This window comes from Macaca nemestrina, chromosome 17 (genome assembly GCF_043159975.1).
Source record: "Macaca nemestrina isolate mMacNem1 chromosome 17, mMacNem.hap1, whole genome shotgun sequence".
In the NCBI taxonomy this organism is placed as follows: domain Eukaryota; kingdom Metazoa; phylum Chordata; class Mammalia; order Primates; family Cercopithecidae; genus Macaca; species Macaca nemestrina.
Window position 1 is genome coordinate 1,050,579 of NC_092141.1, and position 20,112 is coordinate 1,070,690.

A 20,112-nucleotide genomic window follows, 5' to 3' on the forward strand; every position below is an offset into this window, starting at 1 on the left:
TGGTGACGCAGCCCGGGTCTCAGAGAAGATGGCGGCGCTGGTGAGACGCTCGAGGTTTGTCGTGCGGCCGCTGCTGCAGGTGGTGCAGGCTTGGGACCTTGACGCGAGGCGCTGGGTCCGGGCGCTGCGGCGGAGCGCAGTGAAAGTGGTGTTTCCTTCCGGAGAGATGGTGGAACGGAAGCGCGCTCCCGGGAAGCAGCCACGCAAGGCAGCATCTGAGGCCAGTGCCCAGGAGCAACGAGAGAAATCACCGCTTGAGGAGTCCACATCCCACGCTCCCAGCACCTGGGAAGAGTCTGGGCTTCGCTACGATAAAGCTTATCCCGGGGACAGGAGGCTGAGGTGATGTGGGTCTTGAAGCCTGTCGAATGTTCTCGTTTCCCTTCCCGCCTCACAGCGGAGCCTTAACCTCCTCCGGATGGAGGACTTCTTCCAGTACAGCCCGCTGGCTTTTGTATTATGCACAGAGGGCCGAATAGTGCCTTTGGAATTAGCTTCTGTTTCCCCTCAGCTCTTTGTTGTTGTTTTTGTTTCACCATGTTGGTCAGCCTGGTCTCGAACTCCTGACCTCAGGTGATCCGCCCGCCTCGGCCTCCCAAAGTGCTGGAATGACAGGCGTGAGCCACCGCGCCCGGCCCTCTCCTTGGCTCTTTATTTCTGTTACAACTAAGCGTGTCTTAGTAACAAGGATGTTGATAGTTACCTGTTTTTTTTATTTCCATCTACAGCAGTGTAATGACAATAGTAAAGTCCAGGCCGTTTCGGGAAAAACAAGGGAAGATCCTGCTGGAAGGTCGCAGGCTCATTACGGACGCTCTCAAGGCTGGAGCTGTGCCAAAAATGTTCTTCTTTAGCCGTCTAGAATACCTAAAGGCGCTGCCAGTCGATAAGCTGAAAGGTGTCAGCCTCATTAAGGTGAAATTTGAGGATATCAAGGATTGGTCCAACCTCGTAACACCACAAGGAATAATGGGTCAGTGATTATTACACAGTGTATCTTTTTTTTTTTTTTGTCTTGCTCTGTCACCCAGGCTGGAGTGCAATGGCGCAATCTCGGCCCACTGCAACCTTCGCCTCTCAGGTTCAAGGGATTCTCCTGCCTCAGCCTCCCGAGTAGCTGAGACTACGGGCATGCACCACCACGCCTGGCTAATTTTTGTATTTTTAGTAGAGATGGGGTTTCACCATGTTGGCCAGGCTGGTGTCGAACTCCTGACCTCAGGTGATCCTCCTGCCTCTGCCTCCTAAAGTGCTGGCATTAAAGCATGAGCCACTGTGCCCAGCCTTACACAGTGTATCTTAAGGTGTGGAGACCTAGGATTAATTTCTCATACTTGTCTTAGGACAGCAGATTTCATTGAAATGAAATTCAAAATGTTACAATTAGAAAAACATAATTCTCAAACCTGTGTATCTCAGAATATTTTCAATGGAAATTGAAACCCGTTTTTCACTATCATTTGTGTTGTGGCTCTTTATAATCTCTAGGAAGAACCACTATTCCTCAAACCTTGTATTTTTTAGATTACGTCTTCAACTTTTTATGTCAGATTAAAACTTAAGAAAATGTTTACTAAAAGAGTTAGCCCTTCATTTCTGCAAAAACTCTGCTGATGTGGTGATCACTGTTAATAAATTCCTTATTCTAGAAGCAGATCTAAGAAGTGAGGTATAAGCCATAATATACTGCCCTGTTTAGCCCAATAAACGGAGAACCTTGTCTTCTAGTCTGTTTCTTCATTTGGCTGAATCTAACTTAATCTTACTTAATGTCGATTAGCAATTACAAAGTATTTGGTCTAAATATGAGAAGATAAGTTTTTCATACGTTTTTGACATTGGAGTTTTATTTAAGATATGAAAACTGAATCCTTGAACTGGGGACCATCTCTTGTTTCTGTAATCCAGTGAGTCACAGGGATCTGTGCCTCTACAATCAGAACTCTTAGATCCTAGGATGGGGACTTGGATTACTAAAGTACCTGGAATTACTCATGCTAAGTAACCATATTCTCACTAGAAACAGCCCTCTAATCCACACTCGATGCTTCAGTGAACATGTCATTCATTTTTACTGAGCTTGTCACTTTGGGCACGTGTGCTAACAGTGGCCATCCCATCTTGAACTTCATCATTATACCTGCTTTCATCATTTCCTGGCTTTATAATTTTTATATTATTTAGCTTATCCTTATGTTACTATATTTTAGATTTGAGGGCAAGGAATAAGGGAGAAATGGATAGGAACTGGCAGCACCTGTCAGGCTTTAGACAGACACTCTGCAGAATCCAGTGACGTAAGTAGGGTCTCTGTATGGTGGGTTCTTATCACCACAGACATTCAAGTAGAAGTAAAGGACTTCTAAGATCCCCTGCCCTACTGAATGGCTTGTGGCCATCTGTGACTCGGAAGTGGAGGCTCTCTCACAGCACACAGACGCCTAATACCCTTCCGTTGCCTTCAGTGGTGGGTAGGCTTTTTACCTGCACTGTCTTTAGAAAGAATCCTAAATCTTTGATTGTATCATGTTTCAGTACAAGTACTACTTCATCTCCTGACTTCAGTCAGTAGCCCATTTATTGGAGCAATTATATATGACAAAATACTAGTAAGATTCAAAAAATCTGTACAGTCCCTTGGGAGCTGACTACAAAGGGTTTGAATATTTGGTAATGATACATAAAGAGTTTAAGGTAGTGCTTGGCCTAAAAAAAAATGTTTACTAAAAGATTTATCTTTTACTAAATGTTTACTAAAAGGTTATCATTATCACCTCTACCAGGAAACATGGTGATTCAAAAAGAAACCTGTGGATATGTGATACATCCATGTGAATACTTTCGTCTATACCACAGAAATCTCATGTGCTCTAAAGCCATTTTAATACTGTTATTAGCCCTTTTCCAGTTTTTCTCTTTTCCCATAAATTCTTTCCATAAAACTTTAGAGATTATTATAATGTAGAGATTATTATAATGCAGATTAGATAATGTAGATTATTATATAATGTATATATAATTTTATAATATGGAGATTAAATAGAGAATTTTCCACTAAGAAGGCCACTTGGGGTTTTCATTTTCCCAGATAGTCCCAGACTCCATTTTACTCTTTTGTATCAGACTGAGGACAGAGAGGTCACGGGTAAGTGGCTGTACCCATTCTAAAGCTCCCAGGCTTCTGTACCTCCAGCGTGAGGCCTTACAAGTGACTCAAGCGTTCACTGCACCCACAGCCCCTTTGTTTTGCAGAGTATGTCCCTAAGACAGTGCTTCCAAGCCAGTGTATTTGAAAAAGGGGTCGTTACTTTGATGCGTTCAAGTTTTGAAATTCAGATTTTTTCCTAGGAATGTACTTTTAATTTTAAAATGTGTGATAAAGGTCGGATAAATCAGAGTATAGCAGGCTAATAATTGTTTTTTAAATATTTAAGTTAAACCTACAAACTGTTTCTTAAAAGCCTACCTGGTAGGAAGATGGGCACAGGTTATAGAAACGAGACAGTTAAGGGAGCACAGGAACTCACTGAAGAAGGTCGCAATAGGTCAGTAAGGTGTTTAGCTTCTCTAGTAATCAGGGAAAAGGCAAGTTAAAATAATGGCATGCCGTTTTTCCTGTCACACTGGGAAAAATGGAAACAAGTGATAGATCCTCTGTTGAGAAGGGTTTGGGCTGGAAAACAGGTTTTGTTTTGTTTTTCGTTTTTGTATTTTTATTAGAGACGGGGGTTTCACCATGTTGTTCAGGCTGGTCTCGAACTCCTGACCTTGTGATCCGCCCACCTCAGCTTCCCAAAGTGCTGGGATTTTAGGCGTGAGCCACTGCGCCCGGCCAGAAGCAGATATTTATGAGTTCCTGATGTGAATAAACGGAAAGAGCCCGTGTGAACGTTCAGAGTGCACACACATCATTTGTCCATTTCACTCAAGGTATTTATGCTAGAGAAATTTTTAGACACATGGACAGACAGTCCTACGGGGATGCCCATTGCAGCATTATTTGTAACAGAGAAAAATTCAAATAATTTAACAGTCCATAGGGGAAGAGCAAAATGAACTGAGGTACATTCATACTACAAAACAGAGGCCGGGTGCGGTAGCTCACCCTGTCATCCCAGCAGTTCGGGAGGCTGAGGCGGGCGGATCACCTGAGGTCAGGATTTTGAGACCAGCCTGGCCAACATGGCGAAACCCCGTCTCTATTAAAAATACAAAAAATCAGCCGGGTGTGGTTGCGGGTCTCTGTAATCCAGCTACTTGGGAGGCTGAGAGGCAGGAGAATTGCTTAATTCTCCAGGAGGCACAGGTTGCAGTGAGCCAACATTACACCATTGTATTCCAGCCTGGGTGACAGAGTGAGAGAATGAGACTCTGTCTCAAAAAAAAAAAAAAAGCCTACAGCAGTTAAAGGAAAAAAGTAGCGTCAAACATACTGACGTGGTAAGTTCAAGATATGTTGTTACGTAAAATAGGTTACAGAATAATACAGAGTATGACACCTAATGTAAAAGAAATACATTTATATATGGACAGGTGTGCGTATATATAGGTAGATGCATAGAACAAGTTCTAAAAGGATGCACTCCAGTATAATTGAGGGGAGGAGAGTGGTAATGGTAGAATTTTATGTTGTTTGAATTTTGCCAATCAGAATGTATTGGTGTTTTTATTTTTTTTAGAGGGAGTCTCAGTGTGTTGCCCTCAGCCTCCCAAGTAGCTGGGACTAGAGGCACGCGCCACCACGCTCGGCTAATCTTTGTATTTTTATTAGAGACAAGGTTTTGCCATGTTGGCCAGGCTGGTCTCGAACTCCTGACCTCAGGTGATCCACCTGCCTTGGCCTCCCAAAGTGTTGGGATTATAGGCGTGAGCCACTGCACCTGGCCCGTAGTCATGTATTTTTATGTAACTAAGACCATATAAAGATTGATAAGTAAATGAAAAGTCAGACTATTCCCCGTGCCCACACCAGGCAAGTAAACCATCTGTTTTGTCTCCTCAGGGATTTTTGCCAAGCCGGACCATGTCCATGTTAAGTTGGCATCTGTCTCAGGAATTTTTGCCAAACCTGACCATGTTAAGGTGGCATCTGTTTTGTCTCCTCAGGGATTTTTGCCAAGCCGGACCATGTTAAGATGGCATCTGTTTTGTCTCCTCAGGGATTTTTGCCAAACCTGACCATGTTAAGGTGGCATCTGTTTTGTCTCCTCAGGGATTTTTGCCAAGCCGGACCATGTTAAGATGGCATCTGTTTTGTCTCCTCAGGGATTTTTGCCAAGCCGGACCATGTTAAGATGGCATATCCAAAGACTCAGCTTCAGCATTCACTGCCTTTATCATTGATTTGTGACAATCTCCGTGACCCTGGGAACCTGGGGACAATTCTGAGATCCGCAGCTGGGGCAGGCTGCAGCAAAGTGCTACTCACCAAAGGTAAGAGCATCCAAGGCTGGGCGCGGTGGCTCCCACCTGTAATCCAGCCCTTTGGGAGGCCGAGGCAGGAGGGTCACTCGAGCCCAGGAGTTCAGGACCATCCTGGGCAACAGAGTGAGACCTCGTCTCTACAAAAAAAAATTAAAATTGGCTGGGTGTGGTGGGGTGTGCCTGTAGTCCCAGCAACTTGGGAGGCTGAGGTGGGAGGATTGCTTGAGCCTGGGATGTCGAGGCTGCAGCGAGCTCACCACTACACTCCAGCCTGGGCGACACAGTGAGACTCCCTCTCAAAAAAAAAAAAAAAAAAAAAAACAGGTGGATTAGTAGGTCTTTTTTTTTTTTTTTTTTTTTGAGACGGAGTCTTGCTCTGTCACCCAGGCTGGAGTGCAGTGGCCGGATCTCAGCTCACTGCAAGCTCTGCCTCCCGGGTTTACGCCATTCTCCTGCCTCAGCCTCCCGAGTAGCTGGGACTACAGGCGCCCGCCACCGCGCCCGGCTAGTTTTTTGTATTTTTAGTAGAGACGGGGTTTCACCGTGTTAGCCAGGATGGTCTCGATCTCCTGACCTCGTGATCCGCCTGCCTCGGCCTCCCAAAGTGCTGGGATTACAGGCTTGAGCCACCGCGCCCGGCCAGTAGGTCTTTTTTTTAAAAGAAATGGGGTCTCACTATGTTGCCTGGGCTGGTGTTGAACTGGCTGTGGCTCAAGCAGTCCTCGTGCCTCAGTCTCCCAAAGCACTGGAATTACAGGCATGAGCAACCATGCCCAGCCAGGTTCGGCCATTGTTAGGTGAGCTAGGGCTCTGGGCAGGCAGACACGGGTTGGATCTTGGTCTGCCTTCACTAGCTCTGGTCCCTGAGCAGTAGTCCCTGAAGTTCAGCTTCCTCATTGGTGAAGTGGGAGGAATAACAATCTCCCTGGTCATTGTGAGGATTGAGTGAGATGATGCACATAAGGTACTTCAACCTTACCTGGCACACAAGTAATTCAGTAAATGTTGATTCTGTTTTTAAAAAATTATGTTTTTTGTAGAGACAGGGTCTTGCTCTGCTGCCCAGGCTGATCTCAAACTCCTAAGCTCAAGGGATCCTCCTGCCTCAGACTCGCAAAGTGCTGAGATTATAGGCGTGAGCTGCCATACCCAGCCAATGTTTATTATCTTTTAAAATTATCATGAAACCTGCTAGGAATGAGGTCAGAAGCTCTGAATCCTAATGTCATCGTGATCCGTTTCCCTTAGTTTCCCTTAGCCTCAGCGTGGGTCACATGCCCCACACACAAATCCACCTCGTTACACTTCTGTCTCTCATCATCAGAAATGGGGATTAATCGGCTTGGCTCTAAACAGACTTGCCTGACAGCTGGGGCATGCCTAAAATGTCTGTTACACCTTGGGGGCGAGAGGACAGAGAGTACCATTCATCAGAAACACTCCAGCCACCATTAAAAGTAAACTAATAGTGGCACCCGTTGTTGAGACTTGCCTGAATTGCTGCTCGCACCTCTTTCTCATCACGCCTTGCTAGAGTACGTTTCTGTGCCATGTGAGAGCTACGTGCTGGGGTTCCGTGACGAGTACCCTGCTTACTCGCCCCGTTATTTAGTGCTCTGATAGCTATTGTGGGATTTGGAAATAAATCTAAATAATCCAAGCAGTGTGGTTTTCACACTGACACTGATGGCTGGTGTGTAAGAAATGGGGAAAGAAAGGAAATACTTGGTGTGGTGCCCGTATCCAGGACATGAGGATGACGGGAGGAGCCTCGCCTTTCCCTTCTCCCCTCCAGGTAGAGGGGTCAGCCTGGGCCGCTCCTCTCACACATGTGGGCCCATCTCTGGTTTCCTGCAGGGAGAGGGAAAGGAAAGCCGTGGTTGGGGGTGCAGGCGCTGTTACATCCTCTGTGTCTTATTCTCCTTTTAAAATCTGGTTTGCCTGGTTCGTCTATCCTGAGGTTTGACAAATGAACTTTTAAAATAACTCGTCAGGAGAAGACTTGCGCTAACAAATTGTGCGGGGGAGGGTGGGAGGTGATGCAGTCCCTGTGAGGCCCCACCCTGGGCTGCTCTCCAGCCCGCCTGTGGTGAGGGGCAGGCCCTGGCAAAGGCCAGGCTGAGGCTGCTGCCGGGGTGGCCTCTTGCCTCATTTCCTCTCTAGGGCTTTCCCTGCTCCAGTGCAGACTGAACGTTGAAGCCCGGTGGGTCTTGATGAAACACAGATCTGATTCTGGCACTGCTTTGCTTAAGATACCCCAATGGCATGATACTGTCTTCAGATAAAATGCCAAACTCCTCAGCTTCCCATAGGCGGCCTCCTCCGTGTTGGCCAGCCCACCTCCCACCTCCTGTGCTGCCACAGCCCCAGCGCTGATTGGCCAGCTCACTGGACACCACACCCCCCACCCACTGATTGGCCCGCTCACCTCCTGTGCCGCCACACCCCCCACCCACTGATTGGCCCGCTCACCTCCTGTGCCGCCCCAGCCCCAGCACTGATTGGCCGGCTCACCTCCTGTGCCACCACACCCCTACCCACTGATTGGCCGGCTCACCTCCTGTGCCGCCACAGCCCCACCCACTGATTGGCCAGCTCACCTCCTGTGCCACCACACCCCCCACCCGCTGATTGGCCCGCTCACCTCCTGTGCCGCCACAGCCCCAGCACTGATTGGCCGGCTCACCTCCTGCGCCACCACACCCCCACCCACTGATTGGCCAGTTCACCTCCTGCACTGCCACAGCCCCAGCGCTCATTGGCCGGCTCACCTCCTGTGCCACCAAAGCCCCATTGCTGATTGGCAGACTCACCTTGCTCACAGTCCTTAGGCTGCGCCACTCTCCCACTTCTTCTAGCCCTGTCATCTGCCTGGGCCTTTCTCTTCGTGTCATAGTCTTTTAGATGGTTTTTCTCATTGCCCTGCTTTGTCCATGGGTTTTCTATGACTGTGTTGGTGCTTCTTTTACATCAGTTACTGATACTGTAGTCATCTGTTTAAGATACTCACCCAGGGCCACCACCCACTACACTGTGTGTTCCTTGGGGTTGGGGACTTTAATTCTCTCTGCATCTTCTGTGCAGTGTCTGGCACGTGTGTATGGGAGATGTTGAAAGGATAGAGAAAATATTTTCAGCACTAGCAGGAATGACTCCTGTAGTCACTTTGCTGGATGCTGTCACAGTCAGAGAGGCAGAAGGTCCCAGCTCTCAAGAAAGCTATCGTAGAATAACTTCATCTCCTGATCCAAAATTAATCTGACTTACTGCACAGTCCCCTGGTCTGGGAAGATTTGTAACATCTTGATTGTATCCTGTCTTTTTATTTTCCAGGCTGTGTGGATCCCTGGGAGCCCAAAGTGCTCCGGGCGGGTATGGGCGCACATTTCCAGGTGCCCATTATCAATAATCTGGAGTGGGAAACCGTGCCCAATTACCTGCCCCCTGACACCCGGGTCTATGTGGCTGACAACTGTGGCCTTTATGCCCAGGCTCAGATGTCTAATAAAGCCAGTGACCACGGCTGGGTGTCTAACCAACGGTTGCTGAAGTTTCAGAAGTATGAAGAAGAGGAAGATGTAGAAACGGGAGCCAGTCAAGATTGGCTGCCTGATGTTGAGGTTCAGAGTTACGACTCGGACTGGACAGAGGCGCCGGCAGCTGTGGTGATTGGCGGGGAGACCGACGGCGTGAGCCTGGAGTCCCTGCAGCTGGCCGAGAGCACTGGTGGCAAGAGGCTGCTGATCCCCGTTGTGCCTGGTGTGGACAGCCTCAACTCGGCCATGGCGGCAAGCATCCTGCTTTTCGAAGGGAAACGACAGCTGCGGGGGAGGGCGGAGCACTTGAGCAGGGACAGGAGTCACCACTGAGAAGGACGCAGAAGTGACTCCTGCTTCAGGACGTCTCCAGCTCCTGCTACACCAGCACACGGGTTGGAGGCTGGCAGAGTCAGTGACTATGGCCCCCATGTTCAGGGGGCAGGTGTGATGTGTCACACAGTTACGGGAAAAATAAGAACTTCCTCAGAAAGAACAGGTCCAAATTCTTCCCATCGCGTCACTAATTTCAAGGTTCTATCTTTTTTCTCTTGGTGACCCACGTGGCTCTGTGTGTTTTTAAAAATTGTCCACCAGGAAGCACTTCGTGCCCAGAAAGTTCCTGAAGCATCAACCTGGGCAGGGAGGCGTCCACTCCACCAGCTGGTGGGTGTTTGCGATCATCAAGCACCAGTTACAGGTCATAGCCACGTCACTCACAGATGATTGTTGGTCGGTGGAAAATAAACTATGAGCAGCGGATTACGTTAAACAGTTGTTTTGTGTGGTTGGTGTGTCACAGTACCTGTCACGTTTGGCCTGGTAACGAGGACGTGGCTAAGGGAATACCAGGAAGCTGAGGGCTAAACTGTTGGCATCCAGTAGCTCTGCTCTGGGCTCAGATGATCTGTCTTTGAGATTGTTCATGCCTTCACTGAGCCACTGTTTATGTATCCATAGAAATGGCTTAATTTAACAGGCTGTGTCAGACCTTGGCACCTCTGCAGATATCTTTTTGAGGATTTTTGCAGAGACGGAAGTCTATGCAGAAAACTGAATTTCAAAATCTGCAGCCTTACCCTGCATTTGTCATGAAAGTGTCACTGTTTCCTGGTTCCCTGTGTTAGCACTACTTACGTCTCACCCCCCGATGTTTAGAGGCCAAGGTTCTGAGGATGAACGCCCACAACACAGCGGCAGGACCCTTCTGTTCTCTCAGCCCCTCCAGGGACCAGGGCAAGCTGCATCTTTACCTACCAGCGGCCAAACCAGGATGAAGCCAGGGCAGGTGCTTCAGGGCAGGTGCTGATGCTGGTCACTGTATCTATATGGAACTGTGGGGACGGGGTGGGTGGGGGGAGTATGGGACTCACTTTAAGCACTGCTTTTGCGGCCACACACAACATGGTTGGAGTTGAGACCACCACCAGACGTGCTTCTCCACACCCTTCTGCCCAGCGGCTCCCGTAACGGTTTGGATTCTTTGGGAGCCCCTCAGCTGCTCACTCCAGGGAGGTCAAGTGTGTCGCTGGTGTGCCCAGGAGAAACCATGCCCCCCACCCCTTCTTTTCTACTCCCCCAACTTCCTGGTAAAACTTCCTCATGGGAGAACCAAATGACTAAGCATGGTTCACGTGCCAGGGGGGCAGGGTGGGATGCTCTGGCATGTTCCAGGGGACGGTGTTTGCAGGGACAGCGTCCTCCCAGGCTGACATTTGAATATTTGAGCATCTGCTCTGGGGCCCCGCTGTGGTCTGGGCCTCCCCAGAGCTGCACATGCAAGTGGCTGCCCGCAACACTGCTCACAAAGGCTAGAGCAGAGGACAGGCGGACAGGCGGCCTGGAGAACGCAAATTCATCCCATTCCAGTCTCCCCAGACACCTCAGGAAAGTGCTCAAGAAGCAGGAGTCAGGAAAAGGAAGCTCACATCTTTCTAGCCTAAAACCAATCTCCTGGGATTTGTTCCCTGGGTTATACTCCCGCTGACTCTTGTTACAAAATAACAGTGAAAGAATAAACCATGTATTTACCTTGTCCTTGTTTAGAAAAAGCAATGTAAACACTGGAAAGTAATTTTTTTTTTTTTGAGACGGAGTCTCGCTCTGTCGCCCAGGCTGGAGTGCAGTGGCACGATCTCAGCTCACTGTAAGCTCTGCCCCTCAGGTTCACGCCGTTCTCCTGCCTCAGCCTCCCGAGTAGCTGGGACTACAGGCACCTGCCACCTCGCCCGGCTAATTTTTTGTACTTTTAAGTAATGAAAGCGTTTCACCATGTTGGCCAGGATGGTCTTGATCTCCTGACCTCGTGATCCACCCGCCTCAGCCTTCCAAAGTGCTGGGATTACAGGCGTGAGCCGCCGCGCCCGGCCTACACTGACAAGTAATTCGAAGCCCGTTTTATCCTGGGTGTAAGAGGGAAAGAAATTTACATCCCATTGCTTTAGAGTCCGTGGCTTATATGCAGTGCCTTAAGTTCACTTCATATACGCATGGGTATAATTTAGGAGGGACAAGGGAGGGTGCAGGAGGGAGGCAAATTGTCCTTTCTTCAGTGAATCCAGAGGAGCAGATGGTGGTTATTTGCTGAGTGATTTTGGAAAATCACTACCTTGAATCCTCAGTTTTGAGGCCGACATTCGTTCTGTCACCATTTCCCCAGTAAACGGGAATAAAAAACGAGCAACATTTCACAAGAAAAACACTGCTTGGCCGAGAGACAAACATCGTCGGGATGTTGGCCGCGCTCCCGCGCCATTGTGTGGCCGCGAAGCTGCCACAGTGGCGTCTGCCAGGAGGTGGCAGGCGAAGCCTCCAAAACCACCCCAGTGCTGAAGGGCGGGGCTGCGATTTTTTTCCTGGATTTCAGTGGTTGAAAAGGGAGGAAAGGACGATGGAGTGAAGTCTCCCTCCACCAGAGAGCATTTTGCTGTGCGTGCTCCCGGGTGTTAAAGGTGGAGACCCATCCGGATTGTCCCACATGACTCAGAAGAAAGAACCTGGAGTACAGGAAGACATGGAACAAAAACGGAGGCCAAAGAGGACCAACGGGAAACAGCAGGAAAAACCAGCACAACTTTCCTCTGACTGGAGCCTCTGAGAAAGCAACTCTGGGCAAAGCGCAGATGTCCAGATGTGCCTGGAGCTCACGCTGGGCGCCCCCCGGCTGGCCCTGCAGTTCCTGCTTCGGGGCAGAGGGTGCTGAAATCACTCCCCTCGCCCCAGCCGCTGGCTCCTGGCTGGGAGCCTGGTCATGAAGGTCCAGAGGAGAAACAGACCTCGGGGGACCCCCCCACCGCTTGCCCCGGGGTTGGCAGCAACCCCAGATGTCCGCACCAGCCACGCCGGGCCAGACTTAGCCCCACTTTTGCCATTCTGCCGCACACAGCCCAGACACACACCCCATCCAAGGCTCCAGAGCTTTGCACTGAAAATCACCAGCTGCACTGCAGGGCCTGGGGCCGCCCTCTTGACCAAGCCACCTCTCCCTCAGGAGCAGACCTGACAGGCTCACCTGCTTTTAAGAAAACACGTTGCCACCTTAAAAATTCCATGATTGTGCTTCCTCTATTTTCTTTCTTTCCTTTTTTTTTTCAGATGGGGTTTTGCCATGTTGCCTAGGCTAGTCTTGAACTCCCGGCCTCAAGCTGTCCTTCTGCTTCAGCCTCCAAAGTGCTGGGAGGACAGGCGTGAGCCACTGCACCGGCCCCGCTTCCTGTTTTCATCAGTGCAGTGAGTGCACACACGTAATAAGCTAGGGGCCAAGTTAATGGATGGGCTGGTTTATTGCTCAGGATGACTGAAGTCTCTGAACAACGGAACCACGTTACATTCGAGCAGCTGAGACAGAGGCTGAAGCCAAGTCCTCCCGATGCTCAGGAAGCCTGGCTGATGCTCTGCGGCTGAGTGACGGAGAATCCGGAATGGCTGATGGATGGGTCAGTTCTGTTCTCACCACACCCCCAAGTATCTGGCTTCCTGGACTGCTGTGTAGGGAACACCCACTTCTTTCCGTTGAAGCCTGAGTTGTTATGGGCCATAACCAAGGGTGCTGCTTCCTCAAAATGCAAGAAGTGGGCTGGACGCGGTGGCTCACGCCTGTAATCCCAGCACTTTGGGAGACCAAGGCGGGCAGATCACGAGGTCAGAAGTTCGAGACCATCTTGGCTAACGCAGTGACACCCCGTCTCTACTAAAAATACAAGAAAATTAGCCGGGCGTGGTGGCGGGTGCCTGTAATCCCAGCTACTCGGGAGGATGAGGCAGGAGAATTGCTTGAACGCGGGAGGCGGAGGTTGCAGTGAGCCAGATCACACCACTGCACTCCAGCCCGGGTGACAAGAGTAAAACTCTTGTCTCAAAAAAAAAAAAAAAAAAAAAATTGCAGGAAGGGAACAGGGAACACGGTTGGGGACGGAGGAGCCTCAGCCTCCCTTCCCTGCTCCTCTGAGACGCCAAGGGCGGGGTGTGCTGACTACAAGCTGAGTGGCTCTTCCCTGACGGGGACAGGATTTCCACGTCCTCTGACATTCGAGATTGATTTTTTTGGCCCTCCCTACTGTATCCTAGTTCTAGCACACGTGGGTGGCTTCCTCATGTGTGTGAGGCCTGAGCACCCAGGAATCCAGACTGCCATCTCTGCCTCTGGACTGCACACTGGCCTGCAGACCTGGGACAGAGGCTTTCGCGAGTTGTGTGTTATTTAACAGAAACCCAGCAGTTCCACCCAAAACTCCAAACACATTCTCAGGCTTGGGAAGTATCTCAAAGCACCAAGGGGGTGAGACACATGCCTAGAAAAATGACAGTAAGCATACTTACCTGTCTTCATGCGCCCACATACAAGGTGCACCTAGAATAGCCTTGTTATGTTCCCAACACCAACGAAGCTAATGATCAACAGCTATTTGTTCCCAAATAATTTTCCCTTGAGCAGCCGCAGCCTGGAGGAAGCAGGTGTGTGCTCTCGTCTGTCGGCGGCAGCAGTGAGGGGTGGCGCTAAGTGCCCACTTCTCTCATTCAGCTGCTTCGGGGAAAACTGGAAAGATCCTTTGAGCTCATGGCCCCCTGCTCAGTCCTTGGGTCCCAAAGCTGCCCCCAGAGAGAAGCTGCAGGAGGCATCCTGAACCTACGGGCCTGTGTGCCCAGCCACCCACAGCGTGTACAACAGCGGCCTTCTAGTCCTAGCAGGCACCATTCATGGGCCTGCCCGGGGCAAGGGCACTGTGAACAGCGTGTGCCCTCACTCAGGGCCCTCCCGGCACCACGCTTCCCGGCGTGCAGGGTCCCGACGCGTGTGCCCTCACTCAAGGTCGTCCCAGCACCACGCTTCCCAGTGTGCAGGGTTCCTACGCGTGTGCCCTCACTCAAGGCCCTCCCGGCACCACACTTCCTGGTGTGCAGGGTCCCGACACCTGTGCCCTCTCACACATTGCGTTTTCTCCCTAAGCTGCACCGTGCAGCACCGTGTTAGGTCCCGCGGATCTGCTCCTGGGCCACATCTGGCTCCGTCTGTATTGTTGCTGAATTCAGTTTGCTGTCCTAGAACAAGGCAGCAGGAGGGGAGAACAGCTTTTCAGTGTCTTTAATTAGGCAATAGGAAAAAACAAAGTCTGGCTGAAAATTACTATTAGAAGCTTGGCCGACGCCAACACAGTACTGTCTCCCTGTATTCTGGTAAGTGATGGCCGATGATTTCAAGGACGTACCAAGGGGCGAAAAGCAAGAGCGGGAGGTCACCGCTCTCTGGAAAAGAAGCTGGTTTTCATCTGCCATGCCTGCCCGTCCCAAACATGCCCTTTTCCCTTTTTTAAATTTTGTTTTTCCCAATCAGGAATTCAATGTGGAAAACATACCCTTTTTCTTAAACAGATCTTTAATGCTGGGAGACAGGTTAAAAAAAAAACAGGTCATGTGCAGTGGCTCAGGCCTGTAATCCCAGCACTTTGGGAGGCTGAGGCGGGCGGATCACGAGGGCAGGAAATCGAGACCATCCTGGCTAACATGGTGAAACCCCATCTCTACTAAAAATACAAAAAACTAGCCGGGCGAGGTGGCGGGCACCTGTAGTCCCAGCTACTCGGGAGGCTGAGGCAGGAGAATCGCTTGAACCCGGGAGGCAGAGCTTGCAGTGAGCTGAGATCCGGCCACTGCACTCCAGCCTGGGCGACAGAGTGAGACTCCGTCTCAATAATAAAAAAAAAAACCACCCTCATCTCTGTTGTGAGAACGAGCAGATGGGATCTGGAAGTCACTGTGGTGAACACACACTTGGGAACCCCAGGGTGGCGTTTTCACAGCCCCCGGCCTCTACCTGCAGGGCCTGGTTTTCCTGGCTGCTGGAGGAAGCCCTTGAATATGCCACAGCTGGTGCTGAACCTGCTTCCAATTAACAGCGGGAGTCTGGCGGGACTGTGGAGCCGCCTGGTGGGGATTATCACGCCCCCGCTTCGCCGGAACCAGTGACCTTTACGACCTCTCCCTGTCCATCCGACACTCAGAAGCGATTCTTCCCGAACGTTTCCCGCAGAGTCGTCACCGTATAAACCTGAACCTTTGGAGTAAAACTTCCCCGGGGATCTTAAGGAAGCTACAAATCCACTCTAAAAGGGGAATTCTGGTGTCGAGAATCCAGGTGCAATGACTAAGGGCAACCCCCTCGCTGGACTTGGTTCCTTCTGCCCTAAAGGTAGAAGGAACTAAGAGAACCTACCTTTCCTCCGAGGCCATCACGATACAGGGCACGGACAGAAATCCTGCCATCTCCCACATTCAGGTCAGCCACATTCATCCCACCCACCCCGACCTCTAAGGGAGACACTGGCAGGGTTCCCAGAGAAGCCCTGAGCCCTGGGACGAGCTGGGATTAAGGGGCTCCCACACTTGCCCCATTCTTCACAAGGAGACCTGTGCATGATTCCTCCTGATTTCCCAACCAGCTTTCTCAGACTTCAGAGGACTCGGCTCCCCTGGAGGGAGGAAATGGGCAAGAATGTTCACAACAAGGTACATGATCTGAGGATTCGCCCTCCGTCCAGGGCCAAGTCGAACCAGGAGAGACGGTGGCCAGCGCTCCAGGAGGGACCTGCCTCTGCCACTGTCACCCAGATGAGCTTCCCAGTCAAACCAGGAGCGATGGTGGCCAGGGCCCCAGGAGGGACCTGCCTCTGCCCCTGTCACTCAGATGAGCTTCCTGGCTGCTGGAAACCAGGAAGATGCGATGGATGCTACATCCTGGGGGTCTCAGAACTCCTGGGACACAGCTCCCAGCTACCAGGTGTCCTCCGCTGCCCACCCCGATAGACCACAGCACAAAAAACTTTTGTTATTAAGGACAGCAAAGGCCCAGCGGTGGGTAAGGTCCAGAGATGCCTGCTTTATTTCCTACTGGGTGATCGCATTTCAGGCTGGTAACGTCACATAACGTCTAATCGCCAACTCGCTGTACGTCTCTGAACTACAAATCAACAATCCAATTCAGCAAGGAACAACAGTGTCAACAGCTCATGAGGGGGTGGGGACTGGGTTTTCCACATCAGTGGTCTTGGTTGGCAGAGTGCCGAGTGGGGCCAAGGGTAAGGCCCAGGGCGGTTTCAAGTCCCTGACACCTGAGTGAGCCAGGCTCAAAGGCTCGGCCGAAGCCGTCCGTCCCCAGTCCTGAGAACAGAGTTGTTTGTTTCTCTCTCGGTGGTCAAGTCAGCCCAAGTAAGAGGCCAACAACCTACCTGGGCCTAGCAAAGGCGATACAAGGTCCACTCGTGGCTGACACGCCCTCCACCCTCACTCCACCCTAGGGCACAGCTCTTTCTGCTGGTGCTTAGGAAAAGGCGAGGCTTCTGGTAATTTCTCATCTTTGTAGTTCTGCTTTGAAAAGCGGGCTGGGTGCAGTGGCTCACGCCTGTAATCCCAGCACTTTGGGAGGCCAAGGCGGGTGGATCACCTGAGGTCAGGAGTTTGAGACCAGCCTGACCAACATGGTGAAACCCCGTCTCTACTAAAAATACAAAAATTAGCCAGGTCCAGTGGCGCTCGCCTGTGATCCCAGGTACTCCAGAGACTGAGGCAGAAGAATCACTCGAACCTTGGGGGCGGAGGTTGCAGTGAGCCGAGATCATGCCACTGCCCTCCAGCCTGGGCGACAGAGCAAGACTCCATCTCAAAAGAAAAAAGGCAATGGCAGGCGTGATCAAATGTGGGCGTGGGCACCTCACCAGAGATCGGGGCCTCGGGCACAGAGCTGGGTGGAGTCAGAGGTCTGTGCTGGTTCAGAGGTGCTCCTCCTAGGACTCAGGGCTAAGTTTCTTGGGAAGATGCCCAAAGAGAAGGATTCGTTATCAGAATTCCAAGATGGTGGGAGCTCTTTGTATGAGCAGGCAGAGCTTCAAGGTCAAGGAAGAAAAGAATGAGGAGCTCTCATCAGGAGGCGGGAGCTCCATAAAAATTAGCCGTTACTATACGAACCATTACCTTCGCTACATTTTTTTTTCTCACCCAAAAAACCTCCACAAGCTTCCTTTTGCGTTTGGAGATCCCCTGCCCAAGAACACACGAGTGGGCTGCTTTTCTCTCAGACCGAGAAAGACCGTGTCGCTTAGAAAAGGATGTTCTCACCGCAGCTCTAAGCTGAGGCCCACTGAGGCTCAGGCCCTTTCTCAGCTCTGCCTCCACACAGGTGTCCCCCGGAGGTTCCCCTCTGGCCGTCCGGGGCTCTGTGGGTGCCGATGCCCGAGTCCCAGCCCGAGCGGGGGCCACTGGCCCTCCACGCTCACTCTGCCCTGGAACACCCTGGCAAATCTTTCACCAAAAGCAAGTGACTTTGCGAGAGTGACGCAGCCCCCACTCTGGCCGGGCCATGCCCCCAGCCACCCCACGCTCCCAAACACGGTGGATTCTGCCGCTGCTGGATTCCGCACCCCAGGGCGCTGGCTGAGGAGTTTAATGCAGAAACAAGGCACCACAGAGAGGCTGGACACTTGGGTGGTGTGATTCGGGGCACGCTGGGTAAGTCCGAGGGCGGAGGGAAGGAGGGGGAGGAGGAGGAGAAGGCTGAGTTTTAAATAACGTCTCAGGAGGCCGGAGCCACGCTAGATGGGCTCCGGTTTGAGCTTCTCTGCTAGGAAGTCATTCACAAAGGCCTCCACGATGGCGGGGGTGATCTCCTCCACGTCCATCACGTACTTGGCCCGGGCCGACATGTCCAGGATGGTGAGCAAAGGGGCTGCTTCAGGCAGGTTGGTGTAATCTCGCAGGGAGTCAGTCATGTCATCCTGAAGTCGTCAGGAGGGAGAGAAAACCAAGACGGTTTAAAGAAAGGAGCGGGAGGGGTCCCTGGGCCCAGTCTCCCCAGGTGTGGTAGCTCCGGGGGCTCCCGGCACGGACATGGGAAGCAGGGAACCCTGCCCTGCCTTCGGGAGGAACGAGCTGCTTTGTAAAATTCTCTCTTGGCATCCGCCCCCCGAAACCACTAGGTACGTAATCTGTATTTAATCATTTATGTATTTATTACCGTGAACGCCATTTTCACACGTCCTCAGCATTTTAGAAATGTCATGTCCTTTTTTTGTTTTTAAGATGAAGTCTGGCTGGGCGCGGTGGCTCAAGCCTGTAATCCCAGCACTTTGGGAGGCCGAGACGGGCGGATCATGAGGTCAGGAGATCGAGACCATCCTGGCTAATACGGTGAAACCCCGTCTCTACTAAAAAATACAAAAAACTAGCCGGGCGAAGTGGCGGGCGCCTGTAGTCCCAGCTACTCGGGAGGCTGAGGCAGGAGAATGGCGTGAACCCGAGAGGAGGAGCTTGCAGTGAGCTGAGATCTGGCCACTGCACTCCAGCCTGGGTGACAGAGCAAGACTCCGTCTCAAAAAAAAAAAAAAAAAAAAAAAAAAAAGAAGTCTTCCTCTGTCGCCCAGACTGGAGTGCAGTGGCCAGATCTCAGCTCACTGCAACCTCCACTTCCTGGGTTTAAGCGATTCTCCTGCCTTGGCCTCCTGAGTAGCTGGGACTACAAGCACCCACCACCACGCCCGGCTAATTTTTTACATTTTTAGTAGAGATGGGGTTTCACCATGTTGGCCAGGCTGGTCTCGAACTCCTGACCTCAGGTGATCCACCCACCTTGGCCTCCCAAAGTGCTGGGATTATAGGCATGAGCCACCGCACCCGGCCTAGAAATGCCATAGCCTCCGATTGTTTATTCTTGTAACCAACTGTCAATGATTTGCGGCCCCACTGTGGGTTATCTGAGGCCAATCTGGACTTCAGCTCTGGAATGTGTTTTTTTTTTTTTTTTTTTTTGAGACGGAGTCTCGCTCTGTCACCCAGGCTGGAGTGCCGTGGCCGGATCTCAGCTCACTGCAAGCTCCGCCTCCCGGGTTCACGCCATTCTCCTGCCTCAGCCTCCCGAGTAGCTGGGACTACAGGCGCCCGCCACCTCGCCCGGCTAGTTTTTTGTATTTTTTAGTAGAGACGGGGTTTCACCGTGTTAGCCAGGATGGTCTCGATCTCCTGACCTCGTGATCCACCCGTCTCGGCCTCCCAAAGTGCTGGGATTACAGGCTTGAGCCACCGCGCCCGGCCTGGAATGTTTTTGAACAGAGACAGCTCACTGTGCTCCCACCGCCCGCCCCCGCCGTGGTTTTGGGCAGGATGCACAGCCAGCCAGTTCACAAGACAGGGCCACCTGAACCCTGTGGAAGCTGACACTGCCTCACTGCTTATCTGAGAAGGAAGCTGGTACTCGATCCTACATTCCCAGCAGCTGTCCTGGTGAATTTCCCTTATGTCAGATACAGCCTCACGCAGATACCAAGGCGAACACAGAAATCCAAAGACAAGGAGAAACGATTTGTAAGGGAGCTACTTTTTTTTTTTTGGGAGCTAGAATCTCTTTCTGTCGCCCCAGCTGGAGTGCAGTGAGGCAATCGTAGCTCACTGCAGCCTCCATCTCCTGGGCTCAAGCGATCCTCCCTCCTCAGCCTCCTGAGTAGCTGGGACTCCAAGCAGGCAGCACCATGCCGGGCTAATTTGTATATATTTTTTGGAGACACAAAGCCCAGCCCAGCCAGGCGTGAGCCAGCGAACAGCCTCGGAGGAGCCCCTGGTCCACTCTGAACCTCGCCTCCCTCCCCTGTGAAACAGGACGGCGACTGTGTTC

At 51.3% G+C, this 20,112-nt stretch overlaps 2 protein-coding genes across 7 annotated transcripts in view; one reads left to right on the plus strand and one right to left on the minus strand.

The window, feature by feature from the left end:
* Window positions 1-2: 2 nt before the first annotated feature.
* LOC105471536 (mitochondrial rRNA methyltransferase 3) lies at window positions 3-10,995 on the plus strand. 2 transcript variants are annotated; one of them, XM_071082071.1, is made up of 4 exons: window positions 3-342; window positions 729-973; window positions 5,266-5,433; window positions 8,758-10,995. In XM_071082071.1, the coding sequence occupies exons 1-4, from the start codon at window positions 29-31 to the stop codon at window positions 9,291-9,293; spliced, it is 1,263 nt and encodes a 420-aa protein (XP_070938172.1). In that variant the 5' UTR covers window positions 3-28; the 3' UTR covers window positions 9,294-10,995. The 2 variants fall into 2 exon arrangements, with proteins under 2 accessions (XP_070938172.1, XP_024645566.1); XM_024789798.2 differs by lacking the exon at window positions 729-973.
* Window positions 10,996-17,857: 6,862 nt separating this feature from the next.
* LOC105474269 (nucleoredoxin) overlaps window positions 17,858-20,112 on the minus strand; it is a 173,086-nt gene continuing 170,831 nt past the window's right edge. For all 5 annotated transcript variants that reach the window (XM_071082080.1, XM_071082085.1, XM_071082081.1 and 2 more), the window contains one exon: window positions 17,858-18,223. In XM_071082080.1, coding sequence (XP_070938181.1) covers window positions 18,041-18,223 — 183 coding nt within the window. In that variant the 3' untranslated portion in view covers window positions 17,858-18,040. The remainder of the gene's footprint in view (window positions 18,224-20,112) is intronic.

Excerpts from the sequence above, each read along its gene's own strand:
- LOC105471536 (XM_071082071.1), top strand. The coding sequence starts at position 29 with ATGGCGGCGCTGGTGAGACGCTCGAGGTTTGTCGTGCGGCCGCTGCTG. Across the intron at positions 343-728 it reads CCCGGGGACAGGAGGCTGAG|CAGTGTAATGACAATAGTAA; the intron begins GTGATGTGGGTC and ends TTCCATCTACAG. Across the intron at positions 974-5,265 it reads AACACCACAAGGAATAATGG|GGATTTTTGCCAAGCCGGAC; the intron begins GTCAGTGATTAT and ends TTGTCTCCTCAG.